Source organism: Zootoca vivipara, chromosome 11 (assembly GCF_963506605.1).
Source record: "Zootoca vivipara chromosome 11, rZooViv1.1, whole genome shotgun sequence".
Lineage (NCBI taxonomy): Eukaryota > Metazoa > Chordata > Lepidosauria > Squamata > Lacertidae > Zootoca > Zootoca vivipara.
The window spans coordinates 46,123,667-46,140,746 of NC_083286.1; the positions used below are offsets into that span (position 1 = coordinate 46,123,667).

A 17,080-nucleotide genomic window follows, 5' to 3' on the forward strand; every position below is an offset into this window, starting at 1 on the left:
TATATGGCTCCCTAATTAATGTCTGAGGATTAAATTGAAATAAAAGGAAGTAGTATACAAGTCTTACAAAACTCTCTATCTATTTTGCAGTGGCCAAATATCAGCGTAAAGTTCAACAAAGATGAACAGTGGAACAGGTATTAATATTTACTAAAGGAGGGTGGTTCTGTTCTGCCTTGGCAGCTTGCTTTTCCTCCTGCAACTGCTTCTGGGGGTTCTTGACACTTGTAAATTGTGGGGTACATTGTCTGTACAGTCGTACCTTGGAAGTCGAACAGAATCCGTTCCGGAAGTCTGTTCAACTTCCAAAACGTTCGGAAACCAAAGCGTGGCTTCTGATCGGCTGCAGGAAAAGGTGCTTGCATTTCTGTTTTTTCCCCCAGTTGCAGTTTTGAATTACCTGGCCTTTGTGTGTTTTGAATTAGAAAAGGAAATTCCCTGAATTGAATTAACTCTCTTGGGGAAAGAGGACAAGGATGCCCTTCTTGAGGTTCCCCTGCCTAATTGAGTAAGATGGGTGGTTAAAAGGAATATGACCTTTCTCAGGGTGGCACCCTATTTATTGACTGCCTCAGCAGAGTTGCTTCCCTGACACCAGTTTTTCTTCTTCTTTTAAGCACCAGGTCAAGACCCTTCTTGTTTTCATAGGTTTTAAAAAATTGTACTGAGTACATCTCTCGAGTGCATTACACCTTTGTACAAAGTTTCCCGGTTACTGGTTTTATGTTGGTTTTATCTTCTGTGCATGAGCTGATTTTAGACTTTGCTGTTGGATTTTTTATAATTGCTTTTAAAGTTTTATTGTGTAAAGTTTTGAATTGTAGCTAAATATTTTTAATGTTTCCATAAACTGCACATAGAACTTAGTTAAATGGTAGCATACAAATAGAATGAACAAATAAATTAATAAATGCATATTGCTTGGGATTTTTTTTGTATTAGGAAACTAATCTGCTCTTCCATCAATAAGCCAGTACAGTCACAAGCAATATATAAGCTAGCAGCAGGGATCAGGCAGGCTGGTATGGGAAGAGAAGGTATTGACTTCACTATGACTCTATAATAGCATTTGCATTTAAGTACAGGTGCTAACATTTGAAAACATAAAGCCTCTTGGCCATCTTGTAAATAAAACAGTGTGGTATACACATTTGCCTGAAGCTTGCAACAAACTTTTCAGCACCTCATATGTCTGTTTAATATTAGATTTATACGGCGACTGATGTATTTTTACAAGCCTAGCAGCAAATTGTATGCCAACCTGGATCTGGATTACGCAAAGGCCAAACAGCTCACAGTTGTAGGTTGCCAGTTAACTGAGTATCTCCTTGAATCTGAAGAGGTAAGATTCATTTTGTTTAGCTCTAAGTAACAACTAGCAGCTTCTTGTATTGTTGGCATTACCTTTTGGGGGGTTATTACCTTTATTGCATATTCTAAAAAATATTAGAAGATTCATTAGACCAGGTTTGCCAGGTCTAAAGGAAGTGCAATTGGAACATTTAATTCAGGCTGGGAAATATGAGTATTTGCTGGTCAAAATCTTAGAAGAAGAATGGAGTTTATGAAAATGTATGGCTTATCCCATTGATATATAAAGTCGGGCGAAAAGTAGCACATTAGTAAGTGTAATGGTGCTGGGGCTTCCTCACGAGTAATCCGCTCCAAACTCTGTGGTTGGTTTTTACAGAGTTTTATTTATATACATATGTACAAGACAGAGCAACAAAAAGCATGACTGTTCTATCCCGAATCAGAATCCGGAAGCACCGCCCTTCATGACTTCCTCCAACAGAACACGCTGGGTGTTCGGAATCTCCTCCTCTCTGTGCGCCTCTCTTCACCCCTCCGTTGTTGGGGTGATGGGGCTGCTGGAGAACCCTCCCCACTGGAACTGCCCAGCTGGGGGGCTGGTGCTGTCTCCTCTGGCACCTCCCCTTCCTGGGCGCTCTGGTCTGACCCTCCAACGCTTCCCTCTGGGAACCTTTCCCTCTCAGCATCCTCAAGGCTCTGCACCGCTGTCTGAGGGTCAGTACCACCTTCTGCGAACAGCTCTGAAGTGCTGCCATCCCGGGCTCCTACTGCATCAGGGAGCCCTTGTCCGCACTTCCTGGACTCTCCGCTGACCCCTGGTGGTCCCCTGACAGTAAGAGCCCTAAACTGTAGCAATTCATTAATAAAACAGAAATGGCTTGATATCCCTGGAGTCCTTCATAGTCTTTACCCTGCTCCTTAACCTTGCACTGCAGGGCGTCACTAGGTAAGCCGTATTCAATGGGTGTCTAGTTACCCTCATCATCCTGATTGGCCAGTGAATCACTAACTTTAACCAACTCAGTTAACAGAGCAGTAGATCTCTCAGTTTTATGGGAGGAGAGATCTTGCTGGTTACCAAGTCACTTCTCAGCCAGCTCCCAAGCTTTGCCTATCCCAGCTACCTAAACTTTAGAGCAGGCATGTCCAACCGGTCAATCGCCGGTTTCCCCCAAAAAGCTCAGCAACTTTGGTCAAGCCAATGGGTAGATCACTGCCAGTTTTTTATAGTGGGACATGTTGGACATACATGTTGGACATGCCTGCTCTAGAGGATGAACGGATGCCTTTGGTTCAGAACACAACAGATAATTAAGTTTATTATTCGGAACACACAAGTGTATCCAACAGTGTCGTTCAGCTGATGGTCAGGCTTAACATTAGCAGAGTGGCAGGGGAAGCAATTTCCAACAATTCCTTTTCCACCTGCAGCTCCCCGTGCCCCCTAAATCTGCTCTGACGGGTCTCCCAGTTCTCTGGAGCAGATTTATGAGAGGTGCAAGTGTCTACGGGTTGGAGAGGGAATTGCCAAAAATTGCTTAATTGCCAAAAATTGCTTCCTTCATTTCACCGAAGGAAGCCTTATCAGCTGAACAACACCTCTGGGAACAAAGCACAGAGGATAAAATTGCAGCCCACTAAATAAACAAAGAAAAATGATGGCTATAGATCCTGAGACTTGCCCTAGCTGGAATAATAGACACCTGATTCATCCCTTATGCACTGTAGGAGAACTATTATAAGAGGCAGTAGTGGATTCAGGAATCAAAGTCTCCTCTACATTCCTTTGTCTACAAATCACAGCAACATGGACACTTAATGAAAAATCTAGCTTTCATATTTGTAGAGTCTTGCCTATGAAATTTACACACTGGCCTGATAGGCTTCAGGATATTGGGAGGGGATGATACAGAGGTCAAATCAACATGCCCTTTTGCCCCTCAGGAAGGAAGACAGGAAGGAAAGAAGGAAGGAAGGCAGGTGCAACAAAAGGTAGATACAGACTTAAAATTATCTCAACTTTCTGTAGCTAATGCCTTGCATTCCTAATTCTCTGTGACACATAAGGGGTAACAACTTAAAGGTGTTCTTCCTAGTCTATTTTCTTCTTTTGTTTTCATTTGACCAAATTCAGAAGCTGGTGGAAGAGGGAAAGGACCAGAAGGTGTTATGTTCACTTTTGTAAAAACCTGTTCTTGAGCTGCTTCACTCGTCACCTGCCACTGTTAAGCTCTCACAAAACCTGGGACTGCCTGAGGCTTATTTACTCTTGTGACAGGCATAATCCCCACAGGAATTGACTTTTCAGCTTGTGACAAGATCATTTGAGGGCAGTATCACAGCAGATTCTCCCCACATTTCAGAGTTTACACATGTTGCAGCGTTATCACAATAAAGGGTTTTCTTCTGGTTTTAATTTATCGGGTGCTTTTAGGTTTGATGGTCGCTTTCTCTCTCTTGTGCCCAAAGAAATGTAAATGGGTGCTTTTTTCAATGCGGCAGGGAAATGCTGCCAAAGGAACTGAAGTTTTTGTCCTTTCACTTTGAAGCAGGATGGACATGGTTACCTCGAAGAGTTAGTGAAAGATATTGTACACTGGCTCAATTCTTCTTCTGGACTGAAACCAGAACGCAGCCTCCAGAACAATGGGTTACTTAACACTCTTAGTCAGCACTACTTCTTGTTTTTTGGTACGCTCTCCTGTCAACCCCACGGAGTGAAAATGCTTGAAAAGTGTAACGTGTTTCAGTGGTAAGCATTATCTTCAGTTATAAGAATCTTTTGAACTACTCAGATCCTGGAAGTTTTAAAATGAATTCTTTCACTGTTCTTAAAATTTCTGTATAAATGGATGTGGTTAGTTGACCCAAATTTTTACATTTTTTGTAGAAGAAAAGAAAAGAAAAAGATAAATAGATTCCCAAAGGAACTAGGTTAGGGGTGATATGATAGCCATGTTCCCAAAGGAACTAGGCTAGGGGTGATATGATAGCCATGTTCAAATATATGAAAGGATGTCATATGGAGGAGGGAGAAAGGTTGTTTTCTGCTGCTCCAGAGAAGCGGACACGGAGCAATGGATTCAAACTTCAAGAAAGAAGATTCCACCTAAACATTAGGAAGAACTTCCTGACAGTAAGAGCTGTTCGGCAGTGGAATTTGCTACCAAGGAGTGGGGTGGAGTCTCTTTCTTTGGAGGTCTTTAAGCAGAGGCTTGACAGGCATATGTCAAGAATGCTTTGATGGTGTTTCCTGCTTGGCAGGGGGTTGGACTGGATGGCCCTTGTGGTCTCTTCCAACTCTGTGATTCTATGATTCTATAGGTTGCATATACTGTTCAAGTTGAATGAGCTCATCCAAACCATCTATATTTCATCTACATTATTAAGAATAGTACTAGATTCAGAAGTGTACAATTAGATTTTATGAAAGTGACAGTAATATGCAAAACATTTTCCCAAGTCTGTATTTGTTTATAAAGTTTTTAACTTTTTCAGGAAAAAGAAAGCTTTCAATGCTGAAAGCTGGAGAAAACTCTCCAGCTTCCATTCAATAGAAATAATTTTATATCATCCTATTGGGCTACATGGGATTTTAGGGTAATTTAGCAGAGGGAATAAATATTCCTGGCCTGAAGGACTTAGCTTAAATAGTGGAGAAAGGCAACCAATGAAGGAAAAATGGAGGGACTTTTAAAGTTAGTCCAATTCTCATACAGATTTACAATTAAATGTTTCCGTCTTCTTCCAGTCTTCTTAATCTTTGCTCCTTGAAGAACCAGGATCACTTACTCAAACTGACTGTTTCTAGTTTGGACTACAGCAGAGATGGATTAGCGAGAGTTATTCTTTCCAAAATCCTAACGGCATCTACAGATGTAAGTGACAACTCCTCTAAATGCCTACATTCTGAAGATTATCTTTAAATAGATGTTTTCACAGGGTGGTGTTACGGATAGAACGTTGGCCTGGGGAGACCTAGGTGTAAATATGTTCTTGATCTCAGCCCTGAGCCTGTGACTTTGGATCAGTCGCTTCCTCTCAGCCTCAGTATAAGCTCAAGGCAGTATATCATTTGCATTTAATTTTAATGGCTTGTTAAATGAATGGCTCTAGGTGTTCTGCATCAATACGTGTGAGCTAAAAGTAGGGAGAGGTATAGGTGCAGCCACACCACCTTGACCTTCTTGTGTTAAGTGGTAGGGTCTGAACATGCTTAAAAGCCCCCTTCAGACTTTTCTGCTCACTATGAGAAGATTTTAAGTGGAACTTGCATGCTCATTGATGTTGGTGTGCTTGTGTGTATACCACTGACCACTCCCCACATTGTGTATGTTCAAGCTGAGTGCTTGGAGAGAGCATGGATCTGGCTTTCTGTGTGCAAAAATCTACTTTTCTCTACTGTATTTCCCTTGCCGTTGATCAATTTGCTTGTTTACTTGCTTCGTAGAGCTGTAGGCTGTATGCCACAAAGCACTTACGAGTACTGCTGAGAGCCAACGTAGAGTTCTTCAGCAACTGGGGAATCGAGTTACTGGTCACCCAGCTTCATGACAAGAATAAAGCCATTTCCTCTGAAGCACTTGATATCCTCGATGAGGCATGTGAAGACAAGGTGAGAATCCTGGCATCCATTCTTCAGTTACCATGAATTAATACTGTTGTTTATCAGTTTATTAAGAAGCATGACATACTTCTCAAGCAGTGGTCTTAGGCCTGGGCGATATATCACCCAGGACTGGTCCATGATGTTGGCTTCACTCAGCAGTATATCACTGGTGAAACCGTCACTGCTCCTAAGTCTCTCTGCTAGCGACTTCCTCCACTGGGTATTGCTTGTTCCTTCCTCTGCATATTTTAACTGCTCAGCTGAGGAGTGTGTGGTTGCTGCTCCCCTCCGAGCAGTTAAAGGATCCCCCAGCCCAGCACTGGCTCCCGCCCAAGCAGGGGGAGCACCAGGGATGGGGAAGCCTCCCCATTATTGTATATATTGAAATTTCCTGCTAATTCCTTATTGATGTGAGTGCCCGTGTAACCAAACTGATTTCCTGAGACATAACTGCCCTCCCTCTCCCTGGCTCTCTCTTTTAGGCAAATCTTCATGCTCTTATTCAGATGAAACCAGCGTTGTCTCATCTCGGAGACAAGGGCTTGCTTCTGCTCTTAAGGTAAACACCAAATATGTCACTTCATACGAAAACAAACCAAATTAACTTGCATTTTCGTAATCGGTGAATATGTTTATAAATGGTATATGATGGTACTTTTTCAGGTTCCTATCAATCCCAAAAGGGTTTTCCTATCTAAACGAACGAGGCTATGTGACAAAACAGATGGAGAAATGGCAGAAGGTACTTTTAAACAAATCCAAATCTCTCTATGAAATTCATAACTTGGAATACATCTCTCCTTGTTATGCTGAGGCTTTCCTTGGCTAAAGCCAGCCCTATAGACCTCCCTGGAATGAATATGCTAGCCCCATCCATCCTATCTTGTATGTCCAGTTGTGTTTCTTCATTCAGAAAGGTGAGATAGAGCCACTTGCATGGCTCTGAGGTCTGTGGACCTGATGAGTTTTTAAGGGTTCCTGAATTTAGGCATAATGCTCAGCTTCATTGCACCTGATAGTCCTGCTTTTGTTGGGCCCATTATGTATGAGCTACTGGCATATGAGAACTGAAAAGTTAGGCTTACAGGCCTGATCCAGAACCGATTTTCCCACTTGAATTATATTCTCTTTGGATTACTTTTGTTCAAACTGTACTTTATACAGCTCTGTATCTAGGAGAAAACAGCTCCCAGGGAAGATAGTTTTTACTGTAAGTTAAGAAGTTGCAGGAAGGAGGATTCCAGGTGTATATTTAAAGATAAGCACTTGGGGTGCTTTAGACTGAGGAAAAGGACACGGGACAGATTTGCAGAGAAAAAGCAGCAGGCAGGAAAGGCTAAGCTTTGCCCAGAAAAGAAACGCCCACACCACTTTGCTCTCACCCAGAGCAGCCTTTGGTTAGAAAATGTGGCTGTTGGAAATGATTCAGCATAACATGTAGTTTCACCTTTTTTGAAAAAGGCTTTCTGGGCCAAAATTTGAAGAGGAGAATAAATCCTTAGGCAATATATGAGGTGACACTTGAATGTATTCACTTACTAAATTGGGTAGAGATCTGCTCCATCATGGAAGTGCTATGGAGAGGAAATTCACAAGTTAGAAACAAATTTCCCATTTATATCAGTCAGGCTACTCTGTAAAAATGTGAGGCAGAGAATGTTCTAGGGATAATAGGGTTTCAGCCATTTCCCAGTCTTGCCAACCATTATTCTAGAACAAAAGGCTTTGCATTGTGAATTAATTAATTTATTGCAAAGTGTTTAGACAGCTAAACATCAGAATATCCGAGGTCATGAAACAACATCATGAAACAACAAAACTTAAAAGCATAGTAAAACTTCAAACATATTCAAAATGCTGTTAATGGACAAATTAACAATAATACAAAACTAGTAAAGATCAGGTGAAGAAGAATGGTTTTTTGTAGTATATACCAAAAGCCCACAGTTGTAGGAGGAAGGGAATTCCAGAGAACTGGTGCCACAACACTAAAGGTCCTGTTCTGTGTAGTCGAGCCACCAGGCGTGTAAATAAATATTTTCTTTCTTTCTTTTTTTTAAATGGTTTTTATTGTTTAAAAACAACAGAGACTACAGATACACATTTACATAAAAAGGATAATAGGGTAGGAGGGGGGAAAAAGAAAAAAAGCAGTAAATCAGCAATAAAGTAAAAAAGAAAAAAAGGGGAAAAAGTGAAAGAAAAAAGAGAAACCTTGTCTCACAATATTTCATCGAAACGTATCCTCACAAGTTTACAGAACAAATATAAATACAAAGCAAATACACTCATTACATCCACATATAGATACTTCCCGTCCCTTTTGTTGCACACTTTTCTATTTTTCGTAAATAAATATTTTCATTCCAAAATAGCTTTTGTCTTTTAAATCAAACGTTTGACTTCAAAAACCTTCAGTAGTTCCCTTGGAATTATGAAAATAAGAAGATTTTTCTCATTTGGATCACAATGTCCAAATTTCACAGTATTGTAAATACGAAGATCTGCTGGAGAATTTTCTCTCTCTCTCATGAGCTCTGTATCCCATCATCTTAGGAGTACAACCTAAAGTATGTTGAGTTGATAGAAGAGCAACTCAATGAAGCACTTACCACATACCGCAAACCTGTTGATGGCGATAACTATGTTCGCCGGAGCAACCAAAGGTAAGCTAAGTTGCAAATGACCTTGATCGGTTTGTTAAAGCAATTGCTACATATGAGATGATTGTGTGACTGGTTTTTGAAACAGCCATAAGGAATGCTGTGCAAACAGACCATTTTTCTTTCTGGCAGATTACAGAGGCCACATGTCTACCTGCCGGTTCACCTCTATGGACAACTGGTACACCACAAAACAGGCTGCCATTTGTTGGAAGCTCAGGTGAGGAAATTTAATATACCTGATTCAAAATCAAGGTAACATTAAATGCATTGCAGCCTTCTTGGAATTGGTCCCCCCCCAAATTTGTTTGGATGCTACTGGTTCAGGATTGTGTGGCATATGCAACCTCATTGGGAAATTTGGCTTGGTTTTTTTTCTGTTTGGACTGCAGAAGAGGAATTCCCAGGCCATGCATGCATCCTTGTTCTATAAAATAAGCTTGCTTCATCTAGGGATTATATTTTCTCACTTAGCTGGAGCACATAGAAGACTCCTTTTCACGGATTGGAATAGTGAGCAAGGTTGTGTAGACTTTGCTTGCAGAACAGAAAGCAAGGGTTGTAGCCAAGGTAGCACTGAGTAAAATGACCTGCTAGCACAAGGATTTTCACTTGTGCCACAGGAGTCCCCCTCCCTGCATACCCCCGGAATTTATGCTTGGGGTTCCCCCAAGGTCATAGCTTCAAGTCCTACATTGGGCAAAAGATTGGGCAACCGCATTGCAGGCGGTTGGACTAGATGAACCTTGTGGTCCTGTCCAACTCCACAATTCTGTGATCTGTGAACCTTCTAAAGCAGATTGGGGGGGCAAGGGGGGAGGTTTGTTGGGCAAGTGGACTTAGATGCCACCCCAAGTACTTTTTTGGTAATCCCACGGGAACTGCTTTTATCTGCCTGAGGATCCTATTGCCTTTTCGTCTTTCTGCATTTTTAGGCTATGAATACTGACTTCTGGGGTAGGGTGTCAAACACTGGTAGGTGGTGGTATCTTCCTCTACCAACTGTCACCTAGCTGCAGCCATTCCAAAAGGCTGCAGCACAGAGAGACAGAGACAGAGACAGAGACAGAGAGAGAAAAGGGAGGCAGAGCCACAATATCAGCTGTGCTGAGAGATCAGAAACTTTGGCACCTACTTTCCATGAGCTGTTTCCAGCTGGAAGGGAATGCACTTTACAGCACACAACTTGTGCATGGATTTGCTTTTTTTCTTCCTTTCTTCATTCTGGGATGCTATAGCTAAGGACTAGGTCAGGCATAGGCAACCTTGGCTCTCTAGATGTTTTGGAACTACAACTCCCATGATCCCTAGCTAACAGGGCCAGTGGTCAGGGATCATGGGAGCTGTAGTTCCAAAACATCTGGAGAGCCAAGGTTGCCTATGCCTGGACTAGGTGATTGGTTCTGAAATGTGCAAGATGCTGCTGTTCTTACCTTTATGTGATCGAATTCTGAGCTGTGTCTTCTCAATTTTGAATTGAAAGAAGAAAAGAATACTGGCTTATTTTTATAGAAATTGAATTACATGTTTGTGTTTTTAAATATTTCTTGTTGAAACAAATAAATAAAAAGCCTTATTTAATGACCAGAGCTGTTATCATTGTTCTGTATATCTGCCAGAGTACCAGTAGTACTCTTGTTTAAATGGTTGGTAGTTTTTGAAAAAATTGTTTAAAATGTTTTTTTATATTAAAAAAAATAACTAAACCTATTTGTATTTTGCTCTTAGCATTTATGTAAGTTTGAAAAGCAATTCAGCAGATTTGAAGAATGTTAAGCTTCACATTGAAGCTACTTTGTGATTGATCTTTTTATTCTTTTAGAGTATTGTTCCTGACCTGAGTTACACTGTTCGTTCCCCCATGCTGGATAAATGGGAAGGGATTAAGCAGCTGAAGGCAGCTCTCTGGGCTCTGGTTAGTAAAAAAAATAAAAATCCACCATGGTGTTTTCTGCATTTCTGCAACCAAAATAACAATAATGGTTCCCCCAAAGATCTGTTTTTTGAGTTTTGGATGTTGCAAATTAAATGGCCACAGATACAGCAAATAATTACTAAGCACTTAATACACGTTATTTCCCTGAATAAAATAGATTTGTATTGACTATTAATAGTAGGGCATTCAGGATTTGAGAATCAATTTTCAGTGTTTGAAGCCCTTAGTCTTTTCACTTTTAATCCAAAAGAGATCTCAAAATGTCGAAAGTAAGGCATCTAAAGACAAAAGACTTTGCAATGTGGAAGGGAGCATATGAACCCAACCCTATATTTCTAGCCAAATTAACAATCATATTTGTGTGTGTGTGTGTGTGTGTGTGTGTGAGAGAGAGAGAGAGAGAGAGAGAGAGAGAGGGAGAGAGAGAGAGGGAGAGAGAGAGAGAGAAAAGAATATAAAAGATCTAAAGTTATATCTATGAAGTTGAGAAAGTAGGTAGACTGTAACAAGCTGCTATTAAATATTGTAAAAGAAAAGGCTTGAATTGGAGTGAAAGAGACTCAGCTGTGGGTATAAAGAAATGTACAGTATAACTTATATACAAAATATCATAAGTTTGTTAATCAAGTTCTAACCAATACCCCTTTGTTATATGACATAGTATCAGCATTATCAGCCAATAGCAAATTTGATCACAAATTGTTTACATTACAGGGTAATATTGGATCTTCAAACTGGGGTCTGAATTTGCTTCAAGAAGAAAATGTCATCCCTGATATAATGGCACTTGCCCAGCATTGTGAAGTCCTATCTATTAGAGGGTAGGTATGACATGGTTTGAAATTGACTTATAAAGTGTTTATAGGAATTTTTTTTTTTGTCCTGGAGTCTTTAGAATGATTCTATGCCATCTGCTGCTTTATTCTTTAGAAACGGTACCCTTTTAATTGAAATAATAATAATCAGGTGACTTACTATTAAAATAGCAAGTTGCTAGTTATTATTATGTTAATAGATTTTTTGTGACATTAGTTTTGCAGCCTTGTGTGTGTGTGTGTGTGTGTGTGTGTGTGTGTGTGTGTGTGTGTTGCAGTCATGATTTGAGGAGCGCACACAGAAGATGGGAACAAAACTGGACGTCTCCTACTGTGTTGAGTGATAATAATTTTAAGTAATACTGTATAGGCATGTAGTGAATGAAATAACACTCCTCATATCTGTTACATGCCTAGTTCTACTCTGTATCCCCTTAGAGAATAAGGCTGCAACCCTATCTAGGAATAAGCCTCATTGAACTAAGTGAGACTTATTTCTGAGTAGACATATACAAGACTGCACTGTTAAGTCATATGTAAACCCATTCAGTTTTTCAGCCTGTATTTGCAGGCCAGCTTACACAAAGGATTTATATTTTTCATTTCACATATTTATAAAGCAGCACAAGTAACATTTCCTGAGGGGAGGGAAAAGAAGCTGGAGAATAGTTTTGGTGGCCTGAATGTAAAATACATATTTGTTTAAACTGGATTTTTGTTTTATAAACATAGGACGTGTGTCTATGTGCTTGGGCTGATCGCCAAAACAAAACAAGGTTGTGACATTCTGAAGCATCACAACTGGGATGCAGTGAGACACAGTCGTAGGCAGCCTTGGCCAGTTGTCCCCGACGACATGGAACAACTCTGCAACGAACTCTCCTCTATTCCCAGCACTCTTAGTTTGAACTCTGAATCTACCAGTTCAAGGCACAACAGTGAAAGTGAATCTGCACCGTCAAGTAAGTATGCATAGCAGCGCCAGCACAGTTAGTAAATTCCCTTTGGGAAAAAGCAGATCATGGGTCTGTCCAGTGAAATCAATAGAATCGTAGCGCTGGAAGGCACCTCAGGGGTCATCTAGTCCAACCACCTGCAATGCAGGAATCTCAACCAGGGTGGATTTGATTTAAATCAAACTGATATAAATCACGATTTAAATCACTAGTCAATAAGGCTTGATTTTCATCATAGTTTTCTACATAAAGACTAATTCTTGCTGGTATAACTTTAATATGCAAGTAGATGGTGATTTTTAGAATAACAACTTTTCATATTAGTTTTTTTTTATCCCCAGTTTAATAGGTTAATCATTCATATTTGGGCAACTTTTCTGTTGTACTTAGGAAGGAGAAAAATAATCATTACCTTAATAATAACAATTTAAATAGATTTATTCAACTGAAACAATAACATTACAGCATATGTTATTTGCTTAAACAAACATCAATGTTTGTTAACTAATTTGGCTAAACAATATATATATATATATATATTAAGAAACTTAGACTGTCAGCCCAGCCTACACATGAAAAATTTAAATACTGTCCTCTGTAGCTCACTCGTAATGGAATTTATTTACCAAAATAAATAAATATATACAGCCTTATTCTACATAATTAAAAAAACTAATCTTTATTTGGATGGAATATCTTTATATGATGGAGTATATTTTCCTCAAAATGCATTTTATTTAAAAAAATCCTATTAAAAATAATAATCTATTTTATTGATTGATTGATTTTAAATCATTTATTTTTATCGACCCTGATCTCAACTAAAGCATCCATGATAGATGGCCATCCAACCTCTGCTTAAAAAAGCTCCAAGGAAGGAGAGTCCACAACCTTATGAGAGAGTCTGTTCCACTGTTGAATAGCTCTTGCTATTAGAAAGTTCTTCCTGATGTTTAGTTGGAATCTCCTTTTGCCTACCCATTTTGAGAAGGCATTAGCTTTCTAATCTGAAGGCATTCTGTATTCTTACATGAGCATGATGTATGCTTAGTGGATAAAGACGAGGTTTATAGAACGTGGCTGGGTATCCTTTGATAATTTCAGAAATGATCGGGATATAGGGTGTCCAGAATGTCCCTTTGCTGATCAGAGGCACTTTGATTCAGTGAAAGCTTTCATCTGGAGGGAATTTCCACTTACTCCCCTCCCTACTATACTGTACAGTCCTCCAACCCTTTGGGGCAGATTGAGGCTGCTGGGGGAAGGAGAATTGGCAAAAACCTCACCCTCTATGTCCTCCTGACAGAAGCCTCTGCTGGGTTTAAGTGCCTTCCGCCAACAGAGATACACTACTGGGTAAAGCCCCCTTGGAGATTCTATAATTTGATTGTATAGTCTTTTTTTAGTTTCATCTTCCAATGCTGTAGAAAATACTACAAATGTAATCATTTTAGATCATGCTTTTATCTGGTGCAAATGAAAAAATAGAACACTGATTTCCTTTGCATAGAATTAGATTTCTCCTCCAGGATGATAGTATAAAAGAGAAGATAAAGACTGGACATGAGAAAATTCTTCCTTGAAAGTTAGAAACTCTGATTTAAGATGGATATGGGAAACGTCAAAATATCTATTGGGATAGTTTGAGTATCACATTATATCTAAAGAGCAGGTTCGGGATACGTTGGAGCTAATCAGAAAAGTCAGGTGTGGAAAGTAAATACTATCACCAACTAGATAATGCAAAGTAATGTCTTGATATAAGAGAGGCACATTCATTTTAGAATTGATTTTAGCCTGAGGCTGTTGCTGGACTACAACTCCCATCATCATTGCCGTTGTTGTCTAGGACAGGTGGGAGTTGATGTGAACAAACACTGACCCCTCAACTACAGCATGAAATTACGGTACATTTCCAAAAGTGTAGTTTGGCTCATGAAGACCCCTAAATTCATGTTAAAAGGAGAAACTAAAGAACACTACCGTAATATGAAAATTTTGATTGCTCAAGAAGTGATTAAGTGTACCATTGTATTCTTTCTTTTTTTAAAAAAAGGCCAGGTTCTGTTGATCTTACTACTACTACTACTACTACTAATAATAATAATAATAATAAATAATTTATTTATACCCCGCCCATATGGCTGGGCCTCCCCTGCCACTCTGGGTGGCTTCCAACAAAATATTAAAATACAGTAATCCATCAAACATTAAAAGCTTTCCTAATCAGGGCTGCCTTCAGATGTCTTCTAAAAGCCTGGTAGTTGTTTTTCTCTTTGACATCTAGTGGGAGGGCGTTCCACAGGGGCAGGCGCCACTACCGAGAAGGCCCTCTGCCTGGTTCCCTGTAACTTGGCTTCTCGCCGTGAGGGAACTGCCAGAAAGCCCTTGGCGCTGGACCTCAGTGTCCGGGTAGAACGACGGGGGTGGAGATGCTCCTTCAGGTATACTGGACTGAGGCCGTTTAGGGCTTTAAATTTCAACACCAACACTTTGAATTGTGCTTGGAAACCTACGAGTAACGTTTGTTGTTGTTGTTAGTCGTTTAGTCGTGCCCGACTCTTCGTGACCCCATGGACCAGAGCACGCCAGGCACTCCTGTCTTCCACTGCCTCCTGTAATTTGGTCAGACTCATGTTGGTAGCTTCGAGAACACTGCCAACCATCTCATCCTCTGTCGTCCCCTCCTCCTTGTGCCCTCCATCTTTCCCAGGGAGTCTTCTCTTCTCATAAGGTGGCCAAAGTATTGGAGCCTCAGCTTCAGGATCTGTCCTTCCAGTGAGCACTCAGGGATGATATTCTTAAGAATGGATAGTTTTGATCTTCTTGCAGTCCCCGGGACTCTCACGTAACGTTTAGTAGCACATAAAAGGATACCAAGCACATTTCCCCTACCTTTCATAGACTATGCAGTGACTTTTGAGAGCTAGTTTTAGTTACCAAATATTCATAGACCAAAAATATTTGTAACAATGCAAGCTTTTATTTAAATTTCAGGTATGTTTATTTTGGAAGATGACAGGGTCGGCAGCACCTCTACTAGCACATTTTTCCTAGATATATCCGAAGATGCAGAACAGAATTTCTACGACCGATCTGGACCCTTGAAAGATAAGGACCGCAGTCCCTTCCCCTTCTTCACTTCCAGCAGGCTTGTGAAGAACCGCATTTTAAATTCTCTAACCTTACCTAATAAAAAACATAGGAGTAGCAGCGATCCTAAAGGGGGCAAACTATCTTCTTCAGAGAGCAAGATGGGTTTGAGACGAAATCGTACAGTAACTGAGCCTTCCAGCAGCATGGATTTTACACGAGGCGAGGACTTTGCCCCTATGTTCCGGGTGCCTAAAATCCACACTCTGAAACTAGAAACGTCATTTGTTGGGAGCAGACACAGCGAAGATGCAGATAGCACTCCAAGTATAGGCGAGAATGACCTCAAGCTTCCCAAAGGCCTCGGCCACGAAAACCACCGGGAAAATGCCAGCCGGGAGAGACTGATAGGAGAGGTTTCTACGCAGACTCACTTCAAAAGCCGCAGCTTGAGTTTCAATACAGACACCACAACGAGTGGCATAAGTTCAATGAGTTCGAGCCCTTCGCGGGAGACTGTGGGAGTGGACACTGCAAATGTAGACACAGACAGTGGGAGTTTAAGTACTGTGGTGAGTACCAAGACAGTTAAAACAATCCAGTGCTCGACCCCACAGCCTAACCACCTCCCCCTCTCAAAATCAAATTCTGTCTCCCTGGTGCCACCAGGGTCCTCGCACACCCTTCCTCGGAGAGCACAGTCGCTTAAAGCTCCTTCGCTCGCTACAATAAAAAGCCTGGCTGACTATAACTTCAGCTACACCAGTTCGCGAGATGCCTTTGGGTACGCAACGCTCAAACGCTTGCAACAGCAAAGGATGCACCCCTCTTTGTCACATTCGGAAGCCCTGGCATCTCCAGCAAAGGATGTGCTCTTCACAGACACAATTACTATGAAGTCTGGTAGTCTAGACTCTCGACTAACACCAAACAGGTAAGCACTTCTTCCTCAAGTTTTCTTCATAGCATAGCTAAGTAGTGTTCTCGCGATTCCAGCTGTCAAACAAGAGAAGAATTAGCCAGGAATTTGGGGTGTGATCCAAACAAGTTTAATTGTACGCAGTGGAGAGCTCCATTCACAGCCGAAGCTTCCTTTGATATGTTTTCCATAGCTTCCACCGCCTAAAAGGCAAACGGCCGTTCAGTTTCAACTTCGGAGAAAGCTCTAGCTGCATGAAAATTTCTTTTTTCAATCAGTCATGGCCTTCCACTTCAGGCAAGGGCCTATACCAGTGAATTCCCAGGGCATTCCTAGCACTCTGAACAACCAGGCTTTAGGGGAAATAGCAAACTCAGGGCCTCCTTCCAATTCAGGGAGGGCTATTGGATCCTATCGTAAAAACTCCCAATGCGGGGCTCGAACCCACAATCCTGAGATTAAGAGTCTCATGCTCTACCAACTGATTCACAGTCCCAATTCAGGAAGGGCTGCTGAATCCTATCATACGGTCTCAGTTGCATTGAAAAACCAACCCTCCTGCTCAAAGCAGTTCACTCTAAAATAATAATTTTAATAATCGGGTGGGGTTTTTTTTAGGTTCAGAGCAATGGAAATATTAACTGAACTATTTTCAAAGTTAGTTTCTGAATGTGAATGGAATAAGAGAGTAGAAAATACAGATGATGCCCATCTGGAACTGAACACAAATTTACCTCTTAGAAATGTGTTGCTCTCACAGTATGTCCTTCAATTA

General features: G+C 40.8%; 1 protein-coding gene across 4 annotated transcripts in view; it reads left to right on the forward strand.

Annotated features, from left to right (window-relative positions):
* The window catches only part of RICTOR (RPTOR independent companion of MTOR complex 2), a 70,513-nt gene that overhangs the window by 42,287 nt on the left and 11,146 nt on the right, over window positions 1–17,080 (forward strand). For 2 of the 4 annotated variants that reach the window (XM_035100375.2, XM_035100378.2), the window contains exons 19-32: window positions 91–137; window positions 1,207–1,342; window positions 3,259–3,306; window positions 3,864–4,066; window positions 5,066–5,192; window positions 5,765–5,929; window positions 6,406–6,482; window positions 6,587–6,665; window positions 8,480–8,589; window positions 8,719–8,806; window positions 10,409–10,501; window positions 11,237–11,343; window positions 12,070–12,299; window positions 15,291–16,320. In XM_035100375.2, the coding sequence (XP_034956266.1) occupies window positions 91–137; window positions 1,207–1,342; window positions 3,259–3,306; window positions 3,864–4,066; window positions 5,066–5,192; window positions 5,765–5,929; window positions 6,406–6,482; window positions 6,587–6,665; window positions 8,480–8,589; window positions 8,719–8,806; window positions 10,409–10,501; window positions 11,237–11,343; window positions 12,070–12,299; window positions 15,291–16,320 (2,540 nt within the window). The remainder of the gene's footprint in view (window positions 1–90; window positions 138–1,206; window positions 1,343–3,258; window positions 3,307–3,863; window positions 4,067–5,065; window positions 5,193–5,764; window positions 5,930–6,405; window positions 6,483–6,586; window positions 6,666–8,479; window positions 8,590–8,718; window positions 8,807–10,408; window positions 10,502–11,236; window positions 11,344–12,069; window positions 12,300–15,290; window positions 16,321–17,080) is intronic. The other 2 variants (XM_035100376.2, XM_035100377.2) reach the window with 2 other exon arrangements.